General features: G+C 38.9%; 2 protein-coding genes and 2 long non-coding RNA genes across 5 annotated transcripts; 2 read left to right on the forward strand and 2 right to left on the reverse strand.

Moving 5' to 3' along the window:
- Window positions 1–1,189: 1,189 nt before the first annotated feature.
- On the reverse strand, window positions 1,190–12,232 carry LOC114148822 (uncharacterized). 2 transcript variants are annotated; one of them, XR_003596358.1, is made up of 2 exons: window positions 11,990–12,232; window positions 1,190–3,352 (listed from the first exon to the last, which is right to left on the reverse strand). It is a non-coding gene; the product is annotated as an uncharacterized LOC114148822 (long non-coding RNA). The 2 variants fall into 2 exon arrangements; XR_003596357.1 differs by lacking the exon at window positions 11,990–12,232 and adding an exon at window positions 7,454–7,553.
- Window positions 7,700–10,087, forward strand: dlx1a (distal-less homeobox 1a). The gene is made up of 3 exons (XM_028024300.1): window positions 7,700–8,031; window positions 8,331–8,533; window positions 8,729–10,087. The coding sequence occupies exons 1-3, from the start codon at window positions 7,722–7,724 to the stop codon at window positions 8,978–8,980; spliced, it is 765 nt and encodes a 254-aa protein (XP_027880101.1). The 5' UTR covers window positions 7,700–7,721; the 3' UTR covers window positions 8,981–10,087.
- A 3,556-nt stretch (window positions 12,233–15,788) lies between the features above and the next one.
- LOC114147514 (uncharacterized) lies at window positions 15,789–21,162 on the forward strand. The gene is made up of 3 exons (XR_003596069.1): window positions 15,789–15,846; window positions 17,187–17,334; window positions 21,110–21,162. It is a non-coding gene; the product is annotated as an uncharacterized LOC114147514 (long non-coding RNA).
- dlx2a (distal-less homeobox 2a) lies at window positions 16,471–18,661 on the reverse strand. The gene is made up of 3 exons (XM_028021968.1): window positions 18,135–18,661; window positions 17,623–17,807; window positions 16,471–17,509 (listed from the first exon to the last, which is right to left on the reverse strand). The coding sequence occupies exons 1-3, from the start codon at window positions 18,454–18,456 to the stop codon at window positions 17,183–17,185; spliced, it is 834 nt and encodes a 277-aa protein (XP_027877769.1). The 5' UTR covers window positions 18,457–18,661; the 3' UTR covers window positions 16,471–17,182.
- Window positions 21,163–26,757: the final 5,595 nt, after the last annotated feature.

The following is a 26,757-nucleotide window of genomic DNA, read 5'->3' on the forward strand; positions in this document are numbered from 1 at the left end:
GCTGCTCCTCCATGTCACAAGAGCCACAATCAAGTAGGACCGGGGGGTCTCGTGCTGTCTTGGCTCGGTAACACAGAAGGCGGCTCAATGGGACGGAAGTTATTGGGGTGGGAGGGTGAAACCGATGACACGGTTTGTGACATCGACTTGTCATTTCAGTCTGATACAAGTGTTTGAGCTGAAAGGTTGCAATGTAGCTCAGCTTGACTGGGACGATTTGCTCCAGGCGGACAGACGTGTCTGAGGGGCCAGCGGCGTCACACATGGGAGGTGTGAAGGAAAACTGGTAGAGATGGAGAGTTGGGGTGGATAAACATGAGAAAAAAGAAGCAGCAGGTTCTTCTTGTGTCAATGTTTTGTCTCCGAGATCTGAAAATCTTCAAACAGAAGAATATAATCACTGCTGAAGTATGATGGCTACTGGATCTCTTGAAGTTTTTCACATATCATCACATTAAAACCAGTAAGTTTATGTTTACGTTTATGGTTGTGTTAGACCCACACAATGCAGCACATCACTCTGAAGTGAAGAGAAATGGCCATTCTCATGTGGCTAAGTCTCTCCTAATATAAGTTTTCTTCATAGATTATCCTGTATTTAGCTCCATCCAATGGAGATTTCGCATTTTTGCATGAGAAAAACGTCCCCACACCATGATGCTTCCATCACCATGTTCCTTGGTGATCTCAAGTTGATTTGTATTGACAGTTTTCCCTCACATATATGTTTCATTTTGGTTTCACCTGGGCAGAGCATCTCTTTAAACAAGCCTTGATGTCTTTCTTTCCATCAAACTTTTCTTCTCACCAGTCTGCAATAACAAAACTGATTTGTGGAGTGCACAGTTTATATGTATCCGAGCACAAGAGTCTCCTGTGTTTTTTGTAGGTCCTCCATGTTTTCTATGGGTCTTTTAGCCGCTTCTAATTCTGCTTTAAACTTCTCAAGTTTTTTGCTCCTAAGGTGGTCTTCTTATGGTAATTGGGTGTAGTGGGTTTAACAGGGAGCAGAAGACAAACACAAGTATGAAGTATTTTCATCAAAAAAATTAAAAAACGTGTGTCATTTTTCTTTCACTTCACAGTTATACTTTGTGTGGTTCTGTCACTTAAAATCCCAGTAAAATGCATTGAAGTTTCTCATTGAAATGTCACAAAATGTAAATACTTTCACAAAGCACTATACACCTCTCTTCTACTTTTTTATTAACAAAATAAAACAATGTTTTACTTGCATTTAAAAGAAACATATGCATCTCTCTATCCCATATCTCTTACACTGGAACAGAATTGACATTTTAAAGCATTTTCGAGGTTTTTTTCCCCCAAAAATTTAGACGTTGACAGACGGAGCGATGCCTTATTTACAGAAAGAATCCAAATGGTTTAATGCACTCCACAATCCTGTCATCTCCATGTTCTTTGGAATAAAACATGCTCTTGAAGATGAAGGAAAAGCACAAGAACAAAATTATTCCTCAGGCTTTCCATCAAGCCTCTACATTCATGGCAAAGTCTAAAGGGCATGTCAGTCTCGCTGCCTCTGAGAGAGATAATTATCCTTTTCCTGTCAGAGAACAACAAATGATAGCCAACTATGGGGGGTGCATTTTCAGGAGCTGAAATTCGTCAATAGGAAGAAGAAGGTGGTTTAATTTTTTTGGCAGCTGCACAGCTACCTTCTTCTTTTTTGTGGTCATTTGTTGCCTTCCCCCCCTCCTCCATCCCTTCTCTCTCTTCTTGTGGACTCAGTGGCATGCTGTTTGTTTATGTCTGCGAGCTTCTGAGGGTGTATTTATGTGGCCCTGCATTAACATACCTATTTATAGTCCTTCACTTTCTTACAGTCATCTTTTTTTCTGTTGTGACCATTTCACAGATTATATATTGTCCAAGTAATTTCCCTTTCAGCATCTGTGTTTTTTACCTTTCAGAGAAGGCAGTGAATGGAGGGAAAATTATCACAATTACTCATATAATTGAGCCGTCTTTGTAGCAAGTGCAGCTCCAGTAGCCCCCTTTTTTCCATCAGCCCAAAATGGTTTCATTATATGGGTTTTTCATATTCCCTGACACGGGGCTCCGCTGAGGGCCTGGCGCGTGGATGAGATGCAGGATGAACAGAGCGAATCATTAAGGTCACAGTAGGAATAATTATCCCAGCTATGGAAAGAGCATCTACAGCCCCCTTTTTTCTCCCGCGGCACAAATGCAATGTCCACGGCTTTTAGTCACAAAGAACTTTGTTACAAATGGAGCTTCCACCTTCTACTTATACAAAGAAGAGAGGGGGAGAGCAAGACTTGTATCAACATGACAATTTTCCATCATTAAGACTAATGACAGGCACAGACTGTGGGGATCAAGGGGAGCACAAAAAAGAGAGCCGCATTCAGGTGTTGGCTGAGTGCTGACCTCCTTCCTGTCTTTGTTGGAGACTTAACTCTTAACAGGAAAAAAAAAAAACTAAAAAGGGTTTCAGACTAAAGGCGCAGTGGCAGCTGAACGTCAAGCAGCCGCGCTCTCCATGGGCAAATGACTTAATTGCCGAATTTGCATGTTTTCCATTTGCTGGGGAATTAATTCAATAAGACCTACATGTAAAGATGTTTAATAAATCATTGTTTTGGTGTAATAATTCCCCCGGCTCACATTATTCCAGCAGTTACGTCACGCCGCAAAACGTTATCCCTGTTTCTCACTTATCTATAAATGCATTTCCTGCCTGAGGCGCAGATCTTCCCTCCTAACAGGTGGGATGCTGCGACATGCAGCAAGTATGAGGCATCGCCGTTACACTAGTTTCTTTTACAGTTTAGCTGAATTAAGTAAAAGCCATATTTTTCCAAGTCCTTTCTCCTCAGCCTTCACTCAGGTAATTGGTCATTTTGCAGCCAATTTTGGGCAGCTTGGATGCTTGCTGCCATGGCCTGACCCCTGCTGCTGCTGTAATGGGGACAGCATTTCTACCAGTTCACCGGGGGCTTTTTCCACACGACGACCCCCTTGCCTTCTGGGGAGGAGAACGCCTCTGAACGCTGAAATGGAAAGAAAGAAAAAAAAAAGGGAGCTGAAAAGTGACTTTGAAGTTTCACCATGGTGTCTGTCACTGTGCGCTGGGTTAATCGGGATTATTTGTGTTTGCAAAAGAGGATTTTGCTGTTAGGGATATTAGATGTGAACGGGACTTTAAATGTTATTTACATAAAAACAATCTGGAAATATAAGTTAATGTGCAGGAAAAAGAGATGCTTCTGCTTGATCTTTCATCAAATAGGTGCAGCTCTGAAGTAATTGGCTGTGAGAACAACAAGCACAAGGTGATGTGAAGTGGGATCTTGGTGTCACCAGCCTAAAAACAAACAAAAATAGCATTAATATTCTGCAAACAAATCTTATGCTTCAATAAAGTTTGCAAGTTGTTGTTTTTTTAACAACAGGAGAAGAAATTGCTGAACAATATTCCCACTAGACTTCCTTAGACAACTTTATACCAAGTGGCCTTTTAAGATCAGCTGATGTTGTTATTAGAATCAAATTACACCCTTTCTAATTGGATCTGAATGTGACTATGTGCCTGGATTGTTCTGAATTAATCTGAGCAGAAGGTTTCATACATCTGCATATGAATTGGACATGTTCATAAAGTGTCTTGAGATGACAGCTGTTGTAAAATAATTTGTGTAGAAATGAATTGAAGAGAATTTCGATTCATTTTGGCTGCTGGAAGGAAGGTGAAATTCCCATGTCTATGTTTTTATGTAAAATGAGGTTTTCCTTTATTTCGATTTGGATATAAATTCCACTACAGTCAGAAGAGAAATGATAGAGATCACATTTGAAATAAATGTAATATATTACTTTACATTCATGCAAATAGAAATAGCTGACTGCACCATTACAATGCAATATATTATTATTAAAGAGAAGTTATAATGACAAATAGAAAATTATTAAAACTGCAAAAATACAAATTACTAAGCCTCACATTATTTTTATTTTAAATATAATTTCTGTATTTTTACAAAACCATTTTAACCAATCTCATTCTTTAGATTCTATATTCATTTTTCCTCCCTGTTTACATATAACCCAGCAAACAAAATCAATCCACATTTTGACGCCGCATTGAACGTGAAAATAGACCCAGAATCGAGTTAATTGTGCCGCATCTAGTTTGCGCTAACTGACGGCCGCAAATTACAGGATGGCAGGGAGAAGCAACGGCGGAGACGGCGCAGAACAAAAGACAATTTTCACTTGTTTGATCGGCTGCTTTAAAAAAAAATAAATAAAAATAAACCTGAAACGCGACCTTCACGGTTTTGACATTTTCTGCTGGTACGTGCTCACCAAATGACGCTTGGATATGTGGCTGAGCTGATGTCCGTAATTCCATAAATATTTTTATTTGGTGGGATTTCTTTTTTTTTTTTTTTATGTTTGCTATTTAAGGACGTTATGCGGCTTGACATTTCTGAGGCGAATTAAACGTATGATGGTGTGAATAGCGATTAAATAAGAAAACACGTAAATTTGATCATAAGTTCGAATTAAAGCTACATTTTCTTATTTACAAGAAAATGAAATAAAATAAATAAACATTTATTTTCTAATTTCGTCGCTCTTCACCTGCAGTGACAGTAATTAATTGTCGCTCAGATGCAGACGCTGCAGGGTGCGTAAAGGTTGCGCCTTTACGCACCAGTTGGTCCTCCATCCGGGATAACATTTGGTGGATGAGCGGGGAGCTGAGGTGAGCCTGCTATCACCGGTCTGAAATAAAGTCGGTGACATGCTGGCCGTTTAGCCCCGCCACCCCCCGTCCTGCACCACCTCTCCCCGTCTGTCTCTCCACCTCTGCACTAACCCCTCAGGTGAAGAGCAGCAGGTGTTAAAACACCCTCAGCCACAGAGCTACTCACTCCTAATGAGTCCTGCCTCCGCGCTCCATCCATCCGTGCATGAAGGACTTTATTTTTAGTGCGGCTAGTTAAGAGTCCCGCTGCAGGAAGCGCTGCTGTGGCCTGCGCTGCCCTCCTGCCGGCGAGTCAAATTATTAATGACAGTGCGGTAATATTATCACATGTCTGCTTCATCCTAATGGCGCTTTAGGAGGCTTGAGAAAATCCTTCTAGTATTAGATTATTACTTTGGGTTACTGAAAACCTTTTTGCAAAAGAAGGAAAAAAAATGAAATAAGTGTTTTCTAGCTCCGAATTGCATCGCATAAACATCTCTCATTTAGGAGTACACTTGTGCTATTATTTTACATGTTTCCTCCAAATTCTGCCTCAATTCTGCTAATGGTTTTGCGCACAGTCGTCAGTAGATACTATAATCGTGGGAAAAATAATGACAGTTATCAGTCGCACCCACCAAGTACCCATAAAAAATCTGTCCTCTGTTCTGGAAGATGATAATTATCGGTTGTACCACCATTATCATTGTCGTTGTTGATGGAGGAAAATCTTGAGGCATTTTCCGAAAGTAATTCCAGGAGAAATCACTTCAAATTGGCCTATTTTAAGAGAGAGGGGGGACAACGGGACCAAGCCTTTGGTTATAGCCTAATATTTCACAGAAATCTTTAAATCCCAAGCATCCGCGGGCATTCTGGCACATTGTGGCGCGCACACACACACGCGCGCCTGTTGTGATGTCAGCCGCCGGCATTTTTTGATAACACATTCTGCAACTTACTCGTTCTGTTTGCAGTTCAATTATGCAATTACGCTGATAATCGCAGTGAGGGAATTTAACTGCCTTTAATTTGTTATTCAGGTGGAGATGATGGAGGGACCGCGGATGGAGGAGCGGGGCTGCGCCTCTGCTCTGCGCAGACTGCGGCGGAGGAGCTGCGATCTGCAGATGAATCCCGGGGAAATGAAGACCTGCAGGAGACTTTGCTCCGCTTTCGTCCTGAGGAGGATCTTTGACCTCGGGTGGCGCACATCTGGTTGTTTTCTATTTTTTTTTTTTTCCTCCGTCACGTGATTTTTCTTTCTTTCTTTTTTTTTTCTTTTACAAAGTAAGTGGACATTCTTTGACTTTAGCAGCTGATTAATACCAGGGGCGTTGATAGAAATCAAATCGAGGGGCAGACCCAGTTCTATTTCTTTCTGGCTGAGAGAAACAAACCCATTTTGCAGTGGCTCAGCCAGAGGTTTGACCTGAATCTGACAGGGAATCTGTGGATGGAGTTAAAGATTAGGGCGATGGCAGGGAGGCCTTCCAACCTCCAGCGTGAACGTAAAGAGCTGGTCGGCAATTACAACAAGGGTTTGATTGCTACAGTCTGAAAATGAAGATTTTCTTTTTCGTTGATTATTTAGAAGGGAGTAAATAATTTCCAACGTGAGTTTTTAAGAAAATATAAATATGTTTTTTTATTGTTATTTTAGATAAATGTTTTTATTATATTTTACCATTTTCTATCTTGAAAAAAATTATTGGCTGAATGAGAATAAATTTAAATGCATATCTGACGTGGGCATGAATACTTTTGAGCTGCATATAAGTTTGATGTGGATCTGAAATTTATTTACATCAGATCTTGTAACCTAGGAAACTTTACGTCCACTATCCTTTTCCTTCCAAGCAACTAGGCCTCCCATGTTTTGAAGTAAATCTTTAAGCAAATTTTTTCTTCTTCTTTTTTTTTAAATGTTCTGTTTTTTGCCTTTGTTGTTCAAATTTAATGGAAGAAACAAGATAGAAGATTTAACATCACACCTGTGACCATCACTAAGATCGCACGACTGCCAGTGTATAAACATTAAATTATGTAAATATGCTGCTCCGTTTATTTTTTTAATGTAATGGTTAAAACGAGACAAACAGAAAGTGATAGACGCTAACTTGAAAATGAGCCTCTTAGAAAACATTTGCATGCATCAAAAAACAAACCTAGATCACATAAAGTATGCAGAGAAAAAAAAAACGACTGCTTTAAAATATTGGATGAGTTTAACTGCATGACTAGCAGATTATTTCAAACTGTTGTGATATTTTACAAACGTTTTAGGTGTCATGCACCATCACTAGGCCCATACCTGAGCCTGTAAATCCTCGTCCTTCTGCTGCAGGTGTAACTGACACCTCAGGTTGCTCTCCGTGTTAAATACATGACTAATTACAGACCTACTTATGAAAATTGAACGCCAGTGTTATGCTAATATACGCCGTCGTCCTGATGGCACATTAGGAGCTTTAATCAAAAAGTGCTTTAATCAGACTGGCCAGCAGACAAAGCAGCTGTGACTGGGAGGAAAATGTTGTTTAACTCCACCTTTAATACTTGTATTACTATCATAAAATAGGTTCCCTGTTTGTAAAAAAGAAAATCACATCTTTACATATATATTAAAAAAAAAAAAAAAAAAAAGATCTAAGGTTTTGTGGTTTTTCCTTGACTTTCTCAGGTTCCTCGGACCCCCAGCCCCACGCTCACCAATCGGCTTCTCGCTCGCACAGAGTGGACCAATCAGCGACAGCCTTTGATGAATATTCATGAGTCCGAGATTCAAACCTTTGAGCGAGTTTGTCTGGGTCCACAGCATCACTCCCAGGACTTTTTCACAGGCGCAAACTGCATTTTCTTATGAATGGAAGGAGAAAAAATCAGGCCGGCTTAAATTGGGACCCGTCCTTTCGCTGAGATCACAGAAGGAGGAAAACAACAAAAGCGCGGAGGAGACAGGAGGGAACCGCCAGAAGAGATGACAATGACCACGATTCCAGAAGGTCTTAATAGCCCTGCATCAGGAAAAGCAGTTTTCATGGAGTTTGGACCCCCGAGTCAACAAATGTCTCCTTCCTCCATGTCTCACGGACACTACCCCATGCACTGTTTACATTCTGCAGGTCACACGCAGCACGACAGCTACAGCCCAGCCTCGTCGTTCCCCAGATCTCTGGGTTATCCGTACGTAAACTCCGTCGGCAGCCATCCCACAAGTCCATACCTGAGTACAGTACAGACTTACCAGAACAGCTCGGGGCTCACACAGACGCGACTGGAGGACCCAGGTAAGCGTGCAGCGGCATCTTTTCCCTCTCATTTAATGGCGCCTTTCTCTGCTTGTTGGATTTTTTTTTTTTTTTTTCTGCACTGGCAGCGTGGAACAGATACCCCAGATGTGGAATTAGACTCTCCAATTATTTATTGCGTAACGCTATAAACAATGTATGCAATTAAGGGTAATTATACCTAAAGTACAGCCTGTGAAACTTGTGCTTCAAGTGTTCGCTGTTGCATAGCGGTGCTGGTCGCAGCTGCCTCCTCGTCTTGTTTCTCCCCGACGCATCTCCCTTTGTTTTCCCTCCAGCGGCACCAGAAGCGGAGAAGAACACAGTAGTGGAAGGCGGGGAGGTGCGATTTAACGGCAAGGGGAAAAAGATTAGAAAACCAAGGACTATATACTCCAGTTTACAGCTCCAAGCGCTCAACAGGAGATTTCAGCAAACGCAATACTTGGCATTGCCGGAGAGGGCTGAGCTGGCAGCGTCGCTGGGTCTCACTCAGACACAGGCAAGTAAAAAAAAAAAAAAAAAAAAAAGTATCAAATACCTACACACTGTTATTATTATTATTATTATTATTATTATTACTATTAGTAGTAGTAGTAGTAGTATTGTTATTTTAACTGCATGTGTAAATTGTGCGTAAAACTAAATTTTTCTTTTTCTGCTTTCCAATCTTGACATGTCCTTTGTTTCCCCGCAGGTCAAAATTTGGTTTCAGAATAAACGCTCCAAATTCAAGAAGCTAATGAAGCAAGGCGGCAGCACAATCGACACCAACGTTTTAGCCACCGGTCGTGGACTTTCCACCGGCTCGCCCACCGTGGCACCGGTATGGACGTCGCCGACCACCGTGAAGACGTCGGTGGGCACGACCGGCTCTTACATCCCCAGCTACACCTCGTGGTACCCGACCACACACCAAGAGTCTATGCAACAGTCGCAGCTCATGTGAGCCGATGCTCCGGCGTCAAGGACGGTGACGGACCCCGCAGCCGCCCGAGCTCGGCCTCGGCATTGCTGATGCTCCACGATAAAATAATAATAATTAAAAAAAAAAAAAGAAAAAAAAAAGCAGCTGCCGCATCCCGCGAGCTGACACGGAGGCCTCCTCGTGCCAGCTAGCAGAGAAGAGAAGAGGGGGGGGTGGGAAGCTGAGAGAGCGAAAAGGCGCACAATGCACCCACGCGGGGCAGCAAGCCCGTGGCAGCGGGTATCAAAACGACAAAAAAAAAAAAAGGAACATTTTTCTTTTCTTTTCTTTTTTTCTTTTGGCTGCTGTTGTTTACGTTTCTCTTATTTTTTTCTTTCTTAAACTCGAATTGGTGTGAAGAATTCTGTTGTTGAGCTACATGTTTATGAGAAGAGCTTTTTTTTTTTTTTTTTTTTTGTTTACGCCAGATGACGACCTAAAACCATGCATTAACACCTGAGGGCCAATCAGGCCTCAGCAGTGAAGGCTTTAAACCAAATAACCGATCCCAGACTCCACCGGTCAGGCCGCCCAGCGTACAGCTTAACACAACCACAGTAAATCCTCACGTCGCCGTGTTGTTTCTATGTGTTTGTTATTTAAGTTAAATTATTCAGACTTGTCTGTGTTCATTCTGTGTGCGTGTTTGAGATGACAACACTGTGTTGTTGAAATGCTGCACTAACGCAAGCAGAGCTTCTTTTGTTTTTTTGTTTTTTTTCCTATGCCGTGCCCCGATTTTATGTGAACAAATGTAAAAGGACAGCCGATTCGTTGCTTTTGAGAGAGAGAGAAAAAAAAATATCCAGAGGATGAGCAGCTATAACTTGTCACTGTATTTTGTGTATAATTTTCAGAAACGTTTTTTGTTTTTGTTTTTTTTAATTATTATTATTTGTGCTGTTACTGGATACGCTGTGAAACAGGGTTTTAGGCTTTTTGTGTATATTACTCGTCGACATGTGTTTTAGTCACCATAGAGGATATTTAGTTTTGTATTGATCACTTAATTTATTTATCTGTTTCTGGAGTTTTTTATGTATATAAAAGTGAAAAAGTTTCAAAAGCAGTAAAATATGATTTAAATTATGTTTAAGCACGGTGTCTGATTCAACCCCCTCTTCCTGTGCACCACCTCCTCTTCCTCGTCCTCCTCCTCCTCTTCCTCCTCCTCCTCTTTTCTACCGCGCCGTGCAGCTTTAATGCGAGCTGACACAAAGCAGGATCATGTTGGCTGTTGTAGCAGACACCATTTGAGCCGCAAAAAGGCGCCCCGTTTAGATTATGGCCATGTTTAACAATCGGCCCTACATGCCTTTGTCCGGCTTCTGCTCAGTGAATGCAGATGTGGTAAAACATTTGGAAAGAACTACAAATCAGAAATGCAGATTCACTTGTAAAAATGATTGCGTCCATTCCTGACATATTGAAGCATATTTACTACACATTAATCTGTAATGTGTACATTTAAAACCAGAGCTATTAATATTTATAGGGTTTTTTTGCCACGATAGAGATTATTTATGTTCCAGATCTGTAAAGTGTTCAAACAGTGTGAAAATACTATTTGGTAAAGCACAACAACTTAAACAGTAGTAATAAAGATCGACACAGCGGGCTTCTTGGCTGGACATATGGCATATAAATATTTGGACTACGGTCCAAGTTTGCATACACTTTTTGTTGTGATGCCACAAAAAATGCCTGCACTCTGTCTTACAATCAAAAAGAAAAACGAACAAGCAAACTAAATTCTAATGAAATTAAATGTTACGGTTTTGTAAAACAGGAAACAGCTTTAAAATACACACAAGGATCGCGTGAAATGCACTGCTGTGAAAGAGCAATGCATATTAAAATAATACAAACAATTTATTCAGATGGCAGAATGGAAAGAAAAGGAAAATGCAATACTCGTTTTTGTATTTTCCTATTAAAACATTGTTCAACTAAAGCTTTTAAATCGCCTCCTTTATATATTTATATAAGTAGAAATAATTTGTTGGAGAGATGCTTTAGGAAAAAGACGCAATTTACTATTATTATTATTATTATTATTATTATTATTATTATTATTATTATTATTATTATTATTATTATTATTATTATCTTCAGAGAAGTACATTTTTAAGAGGCTCTGGCCTTGTTTATTACTCCTTATATTCTGCTTTCTTTGTTATTTTATGAACTTGAGGCACATGTAGTCCTTTGTGAACAGCCCACATCATGTCTGCAGGCCTATTTAAGATATACCACTAAGGAAACAGGAGCACTGTGGCATAAAATCTGCCTACCTACTCCCAGAAAAGGCGCAGCTGCACACCCAAGAGGGTCAGTGTTATTTCGCTGTATTCTCCCTTTGATTATACGAGTTGAGCCCATCAAACCCGGTATAATTACAGTAATTTCGCCCTTATTTATTCTAATGCAGTTTCCTATCTCTGAGGTAATTATGAGCAATTTTTTTTCGCACCGAGGATCTTTCTGCCTTAACAAAAGAGAATGTGCTCTGAAGGAAATGTTCTGCTGCTAAAGAAAAAAGAAAAAAAAAAAAAAAAAAAAAGCGAAATAGGTGAGCTGCCATTTTGTCACTGTTCCCCTTAGACTAAGCCCAATGTGTAGCTATAAGACTGACAAATTGCTTGCAGGTGTACATCACCGAGTTGTCAATGCGGAGAGGCTTCAGAAATTAGCTAGGCACAATGTCAGAGTGACGAGTTCACTTCGCTTTGCTTGCCACGGGTTTTAAAGCGTTGCGGGGAAAAAAATATGAAGATTTTATTTTTACTGAGGGTTTACCAAACTGCAGAAGTACATTAATATATATTTTTTTGTTCATATTTTTTTAAAATAAGTTGTATACTCACTTCAGAAAATTAGACAAAAATATAAATCCAGTTTGTTTCCTTTTATTTTTTATTTTTATTTTTATTAGCAAAATGCAATCTGACTTTAAGGTTAAAGCTTAACGATTAAACATCAAGCACCCACCTTTGAGTTTGAATCTTGAACTCCCTTCCCAGGAGCTTCAGGAGTCAGCATGGATGCAGATGTGGCGAAAAGCTTCCCCGCAGCACAGGCTCCACATCAGCGCTTTAAATCCCCACAAAATGCCTTCCACGTGTCGGTCCAATGCTATAGCTGCAGAGTTCCGAATATGACTGGAAATCTCTGCTTTATTTCCCCTTTTTATAGGCGACGAGGGGGAAAAAAAATTGTAGATTATTAGCATAAATGTTTACTCCTCATTACGCTGATGACATTGTGCACTCGAGATCTTGGTAATCTTTGGGGGAAATTATGAGTAATTTTTTTTTTTTTTAAATTTAAAGCAGCAGTTACCATGCAATTCAGGCTAATTCCGCGTAGGCTCCACACGGATATAATTATCGTTGAGTCAAGATGTTAGGCTAAAAACTATGCATTGATATTCCCATTTATTATGTACATACAACTTTGACAATGTTGATGCTTGAAATAGCGGGAAATTGTCTTGTGTAAAAAATTACACCCCCATATTAGGACATCTGAAATTGCGAAGAATTATATAGTAATTGCAGGCTTTCAGATTTGAAAGCCGGAATGCTCCAACCAGAGCAAATGTGGATGAAATTACAGATCCGGGTTTAAATGGGGATAGGGGGGTTTGTGGCATTTACAAGTTTCCCAGAGAAACGCAAAACTATGAACCACAACAGCTTTAAATGGCACTGAGAAACAGAAAAAAAAGAAGTAGTTTCAGCTGCAAATATACTGATCATGAAAATCTGTCATACTTCTGGGCTACATACATCAGCTGACAGCTTACAGAATAAATTAAAGATATAGAATCTATTCAGCATGTTCATACATGTGTTAGGACACAACACAGGCTGGCTGCACGCCTGGAGGCCTGTCAGATACTGTCAGCTCCCCGGGAGGTGGAGGGCAGGGATGGAGGGTGGGGGTCTCCATCAGATATAACAACTGACGTGCTGCAGTCCTCATTTTGTGCAAGGAAAAGATCCCACTTTGTGGCCTCTAGTCGGTTACAGGTAATAATTTGATCAATTTAATACAACCCGACTAACACATACTCCACTGAGAAGTGAAAAATCAATCAAATTGACTGCAATTTGCATATATTTTACTTAAACAGATTTAAATGTCTTTGTAAAAATGACCTAACTAGAAAAATACACATTTATTAAATATTTAAATTTACTAAACCAAATTAGTTAAACTGCTATAATTTTGCTCGTCTGGAATAAGAACTGGTTTGTGATTGTGGCTGAAATAGCAGAAAGTCAAAAACAGAAACAGTTTTTTTTTTTTTAATCAGGTAGGATGCTAAACTTCTACCTGAACACAACTACAGGTGTTCATTAGCAATTTAAGCTTAACAGAGAAATTAAGCTTGCTAGAAAGTTTAGCCATAGCAATAGCACGTCAAAATTAGCTTACGTTGGATACACAGTTTTAAAATCAAATTCTAATGAAGTGACATGGAAACATTTGTGTGTTTCACTGACAACTTTACCTCAAGGTTAACAAACTCAGCTTGCTTGGGGGACTGACTGTAGCATTAGCGCTGTTGACAAACAAATAAATGCATAGTTTTTTTAAAATGCATTTCTGAAATCTATTCTAACCGAATGTCATGTAGCCCCTTCCTCTGATAATTATGACTAAGATATGACGTTAGCTGACGTCATGTGTCCCAGGATTAATAAGTGAAGTTGGCTAGCAAGTTTGACGTTAGCATTAACAAAGTTGCAAAGCTAAAGCTGAAATTACACTTACATTTCTGCTTCAGCACAGAAACTTTTTCATGCACAGGTTTTATCAACTTTTAGTAATCAGATATATTAATCCTCTTAAAAATCCATTAAATGCTAGCTATTAGCATTGCAGTTTCCTGCTGGAACCCACAAATATTGAACGAGGGTATTGACTGACTGAATGCCCTCAGCTACTTTTTTTGCCGCCCCAACATTTTGCAGTCTAAATATTAGGATTTAACTGTCATCGACTGCAGCATTTTCAAACTTGATAAGTTTCAAATGATTTGAATGAATATTACTCAATGCTGATTCTTTTTGCAGTGCACTGTACCAGCTGGAGTTATAACAGCTCATTCAATAGTCTCAAAAATTGAAATAATATGTTCAATATATAAAATATCTTTGGTGCGTGTTGCTTCAGTTCCAAGGCGTGTGTCTATGTTCTCTTCAATCTACGTGAATAATGTGGGTCAACTTGCTCGTCCTCAGAGATCAGAGGCTTGTTGTGAGACGTGAGAAGTGTTTGCCTGATGGTCTAGTTAAGCTCCAGGCACTCTTGGATCTTGTTCCCATCTCCTTTTCTCTTGCAAGGCTGAGTTCATAAAACGTCTGGGGGGAGAAAAAAAAAAAGTCTCCCTGACTCCACAGAGTCTGAGGAACTTGTCTTCTTTTTTTGCCCTCCCTCATCTTTCCCCTCTGGCGTGCCAGAAGCTTGCTGTAGCTCCTCATGCTTCTACTTTCTGCTCTTCTAAACAACTGGTAATGGAAAATACCAAGCACATACATTTCAAGAATCCCCATAAATTCTGCCAACAAGGGTGGTTTTTGATAAGGGACATATTGCCATCTGCCCTGGACAGCATTACCTGGGGGGAAACCATTGAGACACAAAAAACTTTCTGTCTGCTACTCCGCAAAGTAACTTTGTATTGCTTGTTGCAAACACTCAAGTGGGGGATTTTTATGCTGTGTAAGCAATGTAAGTACACTGCGGCTGGCTGACAACACTGAAGTTGGTGACGGATTTGCAGCTTACAAGCCGGCATTTATTTATTTATTTACTTATTTTAAAACTCTCTGACTGCTCAAACCTTTCCTTAAGAGGAATTTGAGATTCATGGAACCTTTATTCTGTTTGAGAAATGCAAAAAATAATATTTTTGAAAGGTTTTGAGCACAAGGACCACCTTGGCTAGATATAAAAAAAAACACAAAATGTGGTCAGCCAAGTCAAGGTCAATGCTAGTTAACAGATTTTTAAAAAAATGTTAAATTTCTGACAAGTTACAGAATAAATAAATATAAGAACATAAACCTTTTTTGAAGAAGGTTTTTTGATCTTTCTAGTTGTGGGTGTGTTGACAGCAGAATTGTAGTCTACAGAGGATTGGGACTTACTAAGAGCAACTTTCAAGGAAGACTCACCTCTGCCTACCAGTGCCATAAAGGTTAAATATGTACAAATAATTACAAAAACAATCCAACAGAATTGTTTAATTAACATATAGTGGATAACTGCTATGTTAGCTACTTCAAAGGTTTGCTAACTCAACCCAAACCGCCTAAGCTAATCAATGTCATAGTTGGTTAGCAACCCAAGTTAATTAATCCTGCAGAGTTTATATCAGGTGGGTATTTGCATGAAAGCTAATGGTAGCATGATGGCTTAAGTTTCTAACATGGTTGACTAACCAAGAAGTTTCCACATTTCTTGTAACAATTTGATATAAATTGACCTTTTAGATTTAATATTGTTTAAAAAGTATAGCACATGTTAAAAAAAACACGTCTAATTTTGCTTCCATGTAAAATATAAGCTATATGTCTGCCATGATATATTGCAAAAGTAAACCATTGTTTCTATATTAAGTGTCACCAGCACATAAAGATTTTTTTCTCACATACTTGCAGCCTTGTATTTTATAAGTTCTGTTTTATAAGCTGAAAATATCGGCATAATATTAATTAGCCTAAACGTTTTATCGCTTATGCCAAATTACCCAAGACAACCAATTGTTACTGTTGCTTAGCAACCTAAGCTCTAAAACGGAGACGAGGAGCAAACAGCACCAAGATATACATTTTGTAAGTACCTAGACGTGTTTGTGTCTGTCTGGTTAAGGAGTTCCTACTATTTGTAGGTATTCTAGTTAAATATTGTTAGATAAATAAGAATTTGGCGCTTAAAGCTCTTTGGAGTTGTTCCCGTTTGGAAAGGTGAACAAAGGTTGAATAATGACAGTCGACTGTCAGCTATGAGGTAGAAATATTCCTAAGCTATTAATTATGTCAGCATCTCCAGATGCGTTTGCAGCTGTCTTGACAAGGATTTTTAACATTTTATGCTAATTATATAATTATTACTGCTAAAATAATTAAGGCGTTTCCTTTTAATCTGACTTTTAATGAGGATTTAAGTTGATATTTGAGAGCACTTTGATGATGTATCAAACTATTAGTATGTTTTAATGATATATCCAACTAAATCTCTCCATAAAGAGTATGAATGTTTTCCTACGTGTTTCTGAACATTAAACTAAATCCACTAAATGAAGGATCAAAATGTTCATGTAAAAAAAAGATATTTGAACTCCTTTTTTTTGCAATAAAAATAACTAAATAGAGTTTTTTTTTTCTTTTAAAGAGACACTTTGAAAAAAAAATTGAATTATTAAAGGAAACAACATGGCTAAGTAAAAAAGCTGAATGCATGAGCACAGGAAACATTTTATTTAAATAACATCTGACCATATATGAAACACTGCTAAAATAAATAAGACCAAACCACAATAAAAATGGGATACAAGTAAATCAGGGGTGGAACAATCAGTAGCTTGTACGGTGATTAATGAATTTGCACCAACATCCTAAGGAGAAGAGTCAGAGCAACAAAGACTGTAAAAAAAAGATGTGATAAAATAAACTATTTACAAAAACCTTTACCATTCTTGTATATTTATATCAACTAAGCTATCTGAGGAGTGAATATGCTATTTTTCCCGCAGAACAAATTGAGGTCATATTGCAAAAGGCACAATACAGTTAGGATATAATTTTCGCTACATCTGTGACAGCCAGGTTGTCCTGATGTCAAAGTTTTCAGGTTTCTTTTCCAGAAAATGTCAAAAAAAAAAAGTGACGTCCGCGTAAAAGTGGGCTCGTAGCCTTGCTGTAAATGCTTTGGGTAATAGTGGTTCATTCATCCCTCACACAAAGAAAATAAATAAATACAAAAATAAGTGTAGAAATCTGTGTCCATCACATCACCAGCATCAAACTTAGTCCATGAACTTGTCTTGCTGCGTTTATTTCTGCTAGCTTCTGTGCGTAACGACGCACACGAGGTCTGTGAAATCAAGGTATTGGCATTTATTTATTGTCTGATTTAGAACCGATGTTTTTTGTTGTTGTTATTTTTATTTCAGAATATCGTCCCAGCGCTTATAGCTGAGTTGTGGTGATGCTGGACCAAAGGAGGCTGCAGATGCGTCGTAGAGTTCGTTGAATACCAAGAGTAGTTTGCCAAAAACGACGAAGGCGCAGTCGTGTTGGGAGGGCTGCAGCTGCTCTGAGGTAAAACCGAGCTGACACCGTTCATTCTTTGAGTCTGTGGAAAGTCCCAGGCAGTAGTCGACGGAGACGTACACGGAGGAGATTCACTGGAAGCAACGTGTTGCTCTGGGGGGATCTCGCCACTTTTCCACAGCTTCTTGAACTTGGAGCGGCGGTTCTGGAACCAGATTTTGACCTGAGCCGGACACAGATAGCAACACCGATTAACCACATTTAAATCTCCATTTGTCAGTTTAATTAGGAAAGTTGACATGTGACAGCACAAAGCCTTGCCTCAAATGCACCCACCTGTGTTTGCGTAAGGCCCAGCGAAGCTGCCAGCTCGGCCCGTTCTGGCAGAGCCAAATACTGGGTCTTTTGAAACCTCCGCTGAAGAGCAGCCAGTTGGAAGCTGGAGTAAATGGTTCGAGGTTTCCTGACCTTCTTTGGTTTTCCATTAACCATCCGAATTTCTGGCTCGCTTTCTTCTTTCTCTAATGGGAAAATCCAAAGCAATTTAAGTTAGGAATTTAGCTACTTCTTTTTGGTCGAAACTTATTCTTTTTGCACATTTGAAGCGGTTTGTTTGCATGAAATAATCAACTACAGTTAGATGCATCCAATGAAAAATTTGGGTACAAATAAGTCATGTATTAAAAACAGAGAAAGGAACTTGTTTTGAAATAAACTTAGTTTCTAATCACGCTGCACAAATCATTTTGGAATTTGTGTCCCGGCAAATGGTCAGACGTCATTCTGCATCACAAACAAAATGCGTAAAAGTCGATAAAATGCGCGCACTTCCCAGGAAGAAAGATTACCTGTCTCGGCTGGAGTAGGAGAGGAGTTGGAGCCGTAAGAGCCGTATGCACCATACGAAGAATTAAAACCCAGGTCGTATGACTTTGCATTAGAATATGGCACAGAGCCCGTGGCGCTGCCGTGGTACTGGTAAGAGCCGAGCTGGCCAAAGGGAGACCCGGCGCAGTGCCCTGGCTGCTGGTTGTTGTAAAAACTGCTGTCCGTCGCCGTGGAGACCGGCAGAGTAGGGGACTCCTGCGATTTGTGCAAGCTGTGGTAATTGTTTGAGGTAATCTGGTTCGAATGCATATCTGTGTTCAGGTTCTCAAAAACCCCCGTCATCTTGGGTTGGGAACGGCGCAGCCTCGGAGACGATGCGTGCGCAAAAAATGGCAAAATTTCTTGGCAAAAAGCACGAGTCAGATCTTGAACCTTTTTGTGAGTCAAAACGCATCCCCGTGCAAACTGTGGCAAAATCAGCGGAAGGTGTGTCCTCCTCTTCCCTGTGGCCTGTGATTATCTGCCACGGTTGGCGGTGGGAGCGCATTTATGAGAGAGTGAGAGGGAGAGCTCCTGTTTCTGAGGCAACCAATGAGTATAGGGCTCCACGGCTGACTACTCCCCACGCCAGTTTCTATTATTTGCTTAGGTCTATGTTTCCTGGTTGTCTGAAGGCATTATAAAGAATTAGAAAGAAAAGAAACACTAAAGTCACAAAATATCAGGATCATTGTTTATCTCTTCTGTCCATCTCGACAGATAAACAAGAAGCAGTGAAAATAGATATTAGCAAAAGGAATCGCCACACAAATGCAGTAAATGGTTTTTACTGGCTTTTCTTTTAGTTTATTTTTTTATCTTCAGATTGTGCTTGCAGTGAGTTATTTAGGAGTCTGGGTGTGTTTACTGAATGGCCAGTAAGTATCTAAAAGAACATCTGACTTACCTTATATAAGAAGTAAAGGGCAATGGCCAACCGGAATGCAGAATAAACTTAAACTGTGAGATTCACACTGGATGCAATAATATGATTTCCACAGAGTGTTACTACAGCGCACCCAAGTGTCGAAACAAGCAAAAATTTCTTTCTTTTTGTTTCGTTCATTTTCCACACTTCCTGCAAGTGGACAGCAGACACCCTCTATTGATTTTGCTGCTATATTACCGGTCTTTAGATCCTATCTAGTTTTGCTGTCGGACAAATGTAAATAAATTAATGACTAAATAAATCAATTATCGTGTGTAATTCGATTTATTATACAGGTGCGTTCGTCCATTGCCACAAGATGGCAGTGTAGTTCCGTCTACTTAAAGATTTTTTGTTTTCGTTTTGTTTTTTATAAAATGCCAGTGGTTGATAAAGTTAACATTCATCCATCAGCAAAGCCAAGAAAGAGGGTTAGAGCTCGTAAGAAGATTAATTGAGCTAAACAACTCTGTGGAAGTTTATGCCAGAGTTATAGTGATACCTTATTTTTGTTGATTAAATTTCTGACTTACAAGACAGACGTACTTAGCTAAACATACATAGCTAAAAGATACACAAGTTTAGCTTTTTGCGCACTGTACAGGATTAAAGCACACAACAAATTTCCTGATTTAGTTCAGTTTGGATTCCATCTAATACTTCTGCCTCCTACATGTCTGAATATTTGTAATTTTTTGAAAACTTTTTTAAAATTTATTAGTTTATATAGATTTTATATTCATTTGGTTGATTTACCCTTTAAAACGTATGTATTTTCCCAGGCTTTTCACAATGGCTTAAAGAACTGATGTAACTGATTCAGGTTTGCTCAAACACCTTTTCAGTTCTTACCATATTTTTATGGACTTTCTTATGGCTACTCTAAAACACAGACTTTGTTGTCTTTTAAAGTATTCATAGGGATGCTTAAGCCCATTTTGCCTACATTTTAACATCCTGGCTGATGTGTAGAGATGTTTCAGTATTTCCACATAATGATTTTTATTTTATGAAGTGAGCCACTTCCTCCTCAACACAGCTACAACACGATGCTCCACCTCCATGCTTCACAGGTGGGATGGTGTTTTCAGGCTTGAAAAGTTTTTTCTCTTCTTGTCTCCAAATGTAATCATGGTCTCTGAGATTATTCAGAACATCCCTCAAAATCTGTATAATTTCCGAGTTTTGAAATTATAAAGGCACGTCACCATGAATTTATCAGATCCCAGTGAAGAGTGACAACCACTGAGTATATTTTACTTCCATGAAGTTATTGCACTGGATAAAGGCAGCTTTTAAAACAGCTTAAATGGTAATATCCTGAACTTAATGGAAAGGTTCAATAAATGTGGGATAACATTTTATCTGCCATCATTCAGTGTTATTCTGACACAGCAGTTCTGCAGCTCCAGACGTTTGTTATTCATTGTGCTGCATCTTGTTATGAATGTTTTCATTCCAACCCCAGGCTGAGAAATGCTGACAGCATCATGTGCGCTCATTTTCTTAGCCTAATTAAAACCTGTCTGCAGTCGCTGAATACAGGAATTTGTTGCAACAGATAATTTTTCTACTGTGTTCTGTAAAACGCTCTACAAAATAAGTAAAATAGTATTTTATTTTAAATTTGTATTAGTTTTAAGCTCTTGCTGTTGTTGATTGTCTATGATTGTTACTATGAAATCTATTCTTGTGACAGACAAAATTTTTATTTTTTTTTGGTATAAGGGTCTATTATGTTTTACATTTTTTGTATTCAATTGAAAACATATTTAAAGCCATCTTCTTCTACATAAAATGATATCATATTATGAAGTTATCAATATTTCAGACCGTCTTTTAAAATTAGCACCAGAAGGTGCTGAAACAAAAAAACACAGACTCTAAAATATTTTGACAGGGCACCATTTTAGAAAAATATAGACATTTTCAACTCCTCTCCTTGCTTGGTAAGCTGAATAATTAATTGCAATGTCAGCCATATCTGGTAAATTGATCCTAAATTATATTTTTCCTCTTCTGTCACAGAACAGCTGGTATAATGAACCTTCCAGGGTTGAGTGACTTCAGGGAAAAGAAGGCAAGTGACCATATGAGAATATAATTTATTAGAAATGTATTTATTTTCTCCAGAACTTTCAGATAAAACAGTTTTTTCTTAAACTAAAACTATAAGCATATTTAGCACTACATCTAAAAAAGAAGCAGAAATTTAATTTATAGCCACTTTTCCCCTGCAATCAATAATTTAGTGTCAAGCCTCACCCCTATGTCACCATTCATTATTAAAATACCATAAAAGCGTCAGATATGGCATAGTCACACTTAATATTTTAAGTACAATATTTTTCAAACACCAACTCAACTCATCCTCCTACTTTTGAACTGTTTGGGTGATTTGATTATTTTCACTTTCTTTGTAATTCCAGTATTTTTTTAATTATTATTTTGATTTGTGTACAGTTGCAACATTAACTTTCCCCAGTTGAGCTACATTGACTTTGCACCCATCCATCTTTTATATCTTTTAATGGTTCAGTTGCTGCTGTTATTGTATTGTTCGACTGTTTTTTTTTTTTTTGCAGCAGTGTTTGGGTGGGAGGTTCATGTTTACATTTCCTTGTGTTAAATGGAGGCAGATTCCTGTTTCTGCATTGATTTGGTTGTCGGTTCTTTTTCCAGATTTCCTGCTGAGTTAGCCAAGGCACTGAGTTCATCACCTTGGCAACTCCCCCTTTAACTCAAATCACATTATTAGGAGTTTTTCAGCCTTGGCATAAAAATGCTTATACACTAACCAAGGTAGCAGCAGGGGCTTGGTGTGTTTCTCCATTGTTTCCAACAAGTTTTAAGCCGGCAATTCAGAGTCAGCATGGAAAATGTCTTTGGGACTCACCTCATGTGTTTCTTACAAACATGGAAATGATCTACCAACTGTTTCTTGACCTCTCTGCTTCAAAGGTTGAGCTTGCTTGACTCCGGACACGAGCAGAGTTTAAGTCGGAAGTCTTTGGCGGGGTGTTCTTAACTGGGCATGCGTTTCCTCACAATCAGACACAGTGGCTTTTCCCCCCCTGTGAGAAACTATTTTTATCAACAAAAGTGTTAATGGCGAGTTCAGGCCGGCGCTAACAATGGTAAGGAAGTGTCCAGTGCTGAGCTCATAACCGATGCAGAAGTTGATGTTCGATGAGTCATTCATAGAAGATGTTTGCTAAAAAAAAAAAACGTTCCTGCTGTGTTTCTTATTCTGCAAACTGAACAAAATGGTCAAATACCAGATCTAGTCACTGTTAATACTGAAAGAAAAGCCTATTACTTTTAACTTTTTATAGTTTTGAATGATTCTATGAAAGGTGTTAAAACTTTACATGCAAAGCCTTGCAGAAGTATTCATACCCATCAGAGTTCTTTGGGGTTTTTTTTCAAGTAATAACCTCTAACTTCCACCTCAAATTGATTATTTTAAGATATATACTTATTACTATACAATTTTGAAGTAAAAGGAAAATACTACGTTTTTTTTCGGGGGGGGGGGTTCTAAACAGATAAGTATCTTTTAAGTATGAAATGTATGTATTTAACCCTCCTGCTGTTCCTTGGATTTTAAGGGTTGATTTATACGTATATAGACTATATAGACTACTTTTTGCTTTTTTCCAATTAGGTGACTTCCGAAGGCAATTTGTTGCACTAGATTTTAGGGGTATCAGAATGAATGGGGATGAATACATTATTCTCAGCAAACCTTTCAGATTTTTCAGGATATGTGCTGCTTTGTGAAGGACTCTTAAAAAAGCCCAACAAAATAAAACACGGTTTGTACTTTGTAATGTGACAAAATTTTAAAAAGTTTAAACGGTGCCAATATTTCTGCAACTCTCTTTAAATTCTGTTGCTGAAACTCGTCTGTTATACCTGTAAGTTCCTCTTTGAGGACCGAAGCCTCACCTAATAATTATTAAATGTTCAGAGTCTAACATGACAAAAGCAAAAATGGTTTCCTATTTTTGCTGGGCCAACAAAGGAATCCCCAGAGTTCCCAGTGTTGTCTGCATGGGCCCAGTCAGAGGAGGAATAATGAGAGGTCTGAGAGGTTCTGCTCCCCTCTTTGTTGATCCTGTGGCACGCCCACTCCCTCACCACCCCCACCCTTTGTGCGAGTGGAGCGGGGCAAATTTACTGCGGATGGCCTCCTCACAAAGGATCAGCGCCCTGTCACAACACGACCAGGATGAGCTGCTCCAACTTTCACACAACGTGTGTTTAATGAACAGCCACTGATGCAGACACAACTTTTGTTTTCATATCTCCTTCCACATAACAGGGAGTAAATATTCCACCCTTATGTTGACGGAATCACAGCTAAGATGATCTAATTCCTGCTGACTTTGGTTTACATTATGCTTGCTGAATTGCAAAGAATTCACTTATCTCAAGGACAAACTCAAGAAAAGTCAAATACTTGCAATGGCTGTTTGTTTCATTAATCTTGCACCTGATAGCCCATTGTACTCCAGTTTTTTCTTAACGATGCATCAATTTATTCACATCTGTTTTGCCTTGGTGTCTCAGGTTGTGCATCACCTGGTCTTTGGAGCATCGCGTAAAAATACATAACTTACAAAATATAAAAATCTGAGCTTTACTGTGATTTCTCAACTCAATACCAGAAAATTGTACTCTCTTATTTTGACCTATTTGCAATTCTAGACTTTTGCTCAACATCAGATAAGATAAAAAGAAATTTGAAGCATTCCAGTTTCTTTGTGCTTCATAAATTGACGCTTCCAACACAATTAGGTATCAGTTACAGTATAGATAAGTTATTCTTATGTCGAACAATACAGTCTTTTTCCCTCTTTGACTGTAGCCCTTAGCATGTTTTAACTTCTTGCATCACCAGCTGGTAACTGGGAGTTTTCTTGGCTCTCTGTGACACATGGCTTCAGTTTCTTCTCTCTGCCCGTGTGACATGGACCCAGTTTTGAAACCCAAGTATCCGTTCATACTGTCTCACAAATAGTGCTGCTGTTTGAGCTCCAAGAACCTACAAATGTCATCATGTTAGACGCAAAGTGAATATAAACAGAATCAAACAGATATTTGTACAGACACAAATCTGAGATTCGCTGCTTGTAAATAAATAGGTTAATCAAATAGTGGAACATTTTCTACATTTAATTGATTGCTGTGAAGAAACCTTGTTCTTAATGTAGATACAACATGAGTCTTGTGTTTAAAGTTGTATCATATGCTTCATGGGATCTTAAAGTCATCAGTGGTGTTTTATGTTTAGGTACACAGCAAGCTGCTTAGAAACAGCTGGTCATTTTGGAAATGCTTTCTCACCCACACCTCAGTAACGTTTGGGCTTGAATTCCTCCATCTCTCTGATATTTTGTCCCTCGGGACATTGAAACTTCAGCAGCATGCCCTTCTGGCCCATCAGGGTTTGGATTTCAGAGCCTTGAACACCAAAAGTGTTCAACATGAAAGAAGGTAATCAGAGTAATCCAATGGAGAAATATAATTGTTTTTGTTCGCTAAACTGTATTGAAAGGAACTATTTTTCAAACTGATTATTGTCCTTTCTTTCTGTTGGGACCACATTACAACAGTGTGATATTTTATTTGGGAGAGATAAATGGAAATTAATATGTTTTCCATTAAAGCCTGAATAAAGACTGAGTCAAGTTTTTTTTTTTTTTTTTTTTAAGTAAAGTAAAGCAGAAAATTATCTGACATATAAATATTACTTTATTCATCAAAACAAATCCTATTCACAAAAACTAATAAAATAAATATTGTTGCAAGTTGTGGTGAAAAAAAGCCCTTCTGGCACTTTTGTGTTTTTATTATGAAACTGGTGATTGAAATTGAAATTCAATTGAAATTCAGTTGAATTTGAATTTCAATTCAAATTAGGGATATCATTAAACATTCTCTGAACTTTAAGAATCTAAACATTCATAGCATGAAAAAGGAGTCATCAGTGAATCCTAAAAGGCAGTTCTGTGGTTTGAAATTTTTTGGGGGGTGTGAGGAGGGGTTGCAGACCTTCCTCATGTGAGTTTTCATTTTGTTTGTACAAAACCGCAACTAATCTTGAAAGAAAGACGCTGTCACCTGCAGGGCTTCGCCTGTTGGACTTGCTTCTGCTCTCTGGTTTCTCTCTGATCCCGCTAGCCTCAGACTATACGAGACCAGGCAGCTTCACCTCCTCTCACAGATCCTGTTACATCTCCACTCAGGGCAATAATGGAAGTACTGTAACCTCAAAGAAAAGGCAGTTAAACCACCTTCGCTCTGCCAAACAGAATGCACCAATTACATCAAGTCTGGTACTAAACCTGCTGAAAGTAACAAACCTATTTACATCACTCTGTTTGGATTAAGTCTGACTTTGTGAAGGTCGGACTTATTTATATGTATAAAACTTTAATAAAACACAGTGAAGCAGACTCAGTACTTGATTGAAAAAAAAAAGTTTTATTTTTCCTTCTTACCCTTAAAGAAGTTCACCTTACCCCAGGACAGCAATCCTAACATTCAGATTGAGCTACAGCTGAGCTGTTTAGATCAAAACTAAATTACAGGGTCAAAGGGCCCTAAAATGGGTTGTTGTTTTCAAAAACATTGCATTCACACGCCACCAGTTCCAGAAATGTTTTAATCCACATGGAAACACAGAGGCTATGTTTAGTCTCCCAGACCTGAAAGTAGAGCTAAGCATGAAGTATGGCACATTTGCATAAAGCCTAAACATGAGGTTAGTGGTAAACACAACAACAACAACAACAACAACAAAAAATAAGTGCGGAAAACTACGTAGCGTGACTGGAATCTTTGGTAGGACTTTTTGCAGCTGTTGCAGAAGTTTTAGGTTTAGTGAGGTTTTGCAGCAGCTGCAGCACCTGCATGAGTCCACCATTGTTGTTTGCAACTCCAATCCTCATGTGCAACTGGTCCAGAGTTGCAAACCCCTGGTTTAATATAACAGAATGTGAAAAGGTTAAAGGGCGTAAATACTTCTGTTTTTGGAGCATACATGAAAGCTGTTACTCAGTTTTAGTTTTCAGGTTTACTTTTAACACACCTTAATTTGATTCATACCTGGAAAATGGGACTATCTTACATTCATTTATCTGTGCCCGACTATGGGGAGCTAGTGCTTATCTCCAGCATTCATGGGTTCAGGGGTGATATACCTTGGGCAGGTCGCCAATCTGTCGCGGCGCAAAACAACCATGGACACAAACACAACCTCCTAAGGGTAGTTTAGGGAGGATAATTAGCCCAGCATGCATGTTTTTTGACTGTGGGAGGACCTTGGACAGAACCCACGCATGCATGTTGGAAGACATGCAAGCGCCATGTATTAACTGGCCTGGATTCAAACGCAGCACCTTTTGCTATCACTCAACAGTGCAGCCAACTACAATTATTTGTAGTTAGAGTCGCATTAACACTAGATGATGTTGAGTTAACCCTGCACTGAAACTGGTGGGTGCAATGGAAAGGCCTGTGATGTGTTCAATACACAGCAACAAAATAAGTGAAAGGAATGCCTTTCACTTATTTTACTCTAGTATTATTTGCAATTAGAAATGTGACAAAGACCCTGCTGCACCCCTCCACACAGGCATACACCCATCCAGCCCCCTCTTGCCAGC

This window comes from Xiphophorus couchianus, chromosome 7 (genome assembly GCF_001444195.1).
Source record: "Xiphophorus couchianus chromosome 7, X_couchianus-1.0, whole genome shotgun sequence".
Lineage (NCBI taxonomy): Eukaryota > Metazoa > Chordata > Actinopteri > Cyprinodontiformes > Poeciliidae > Xiphophorus > Xiphophorus couchianus.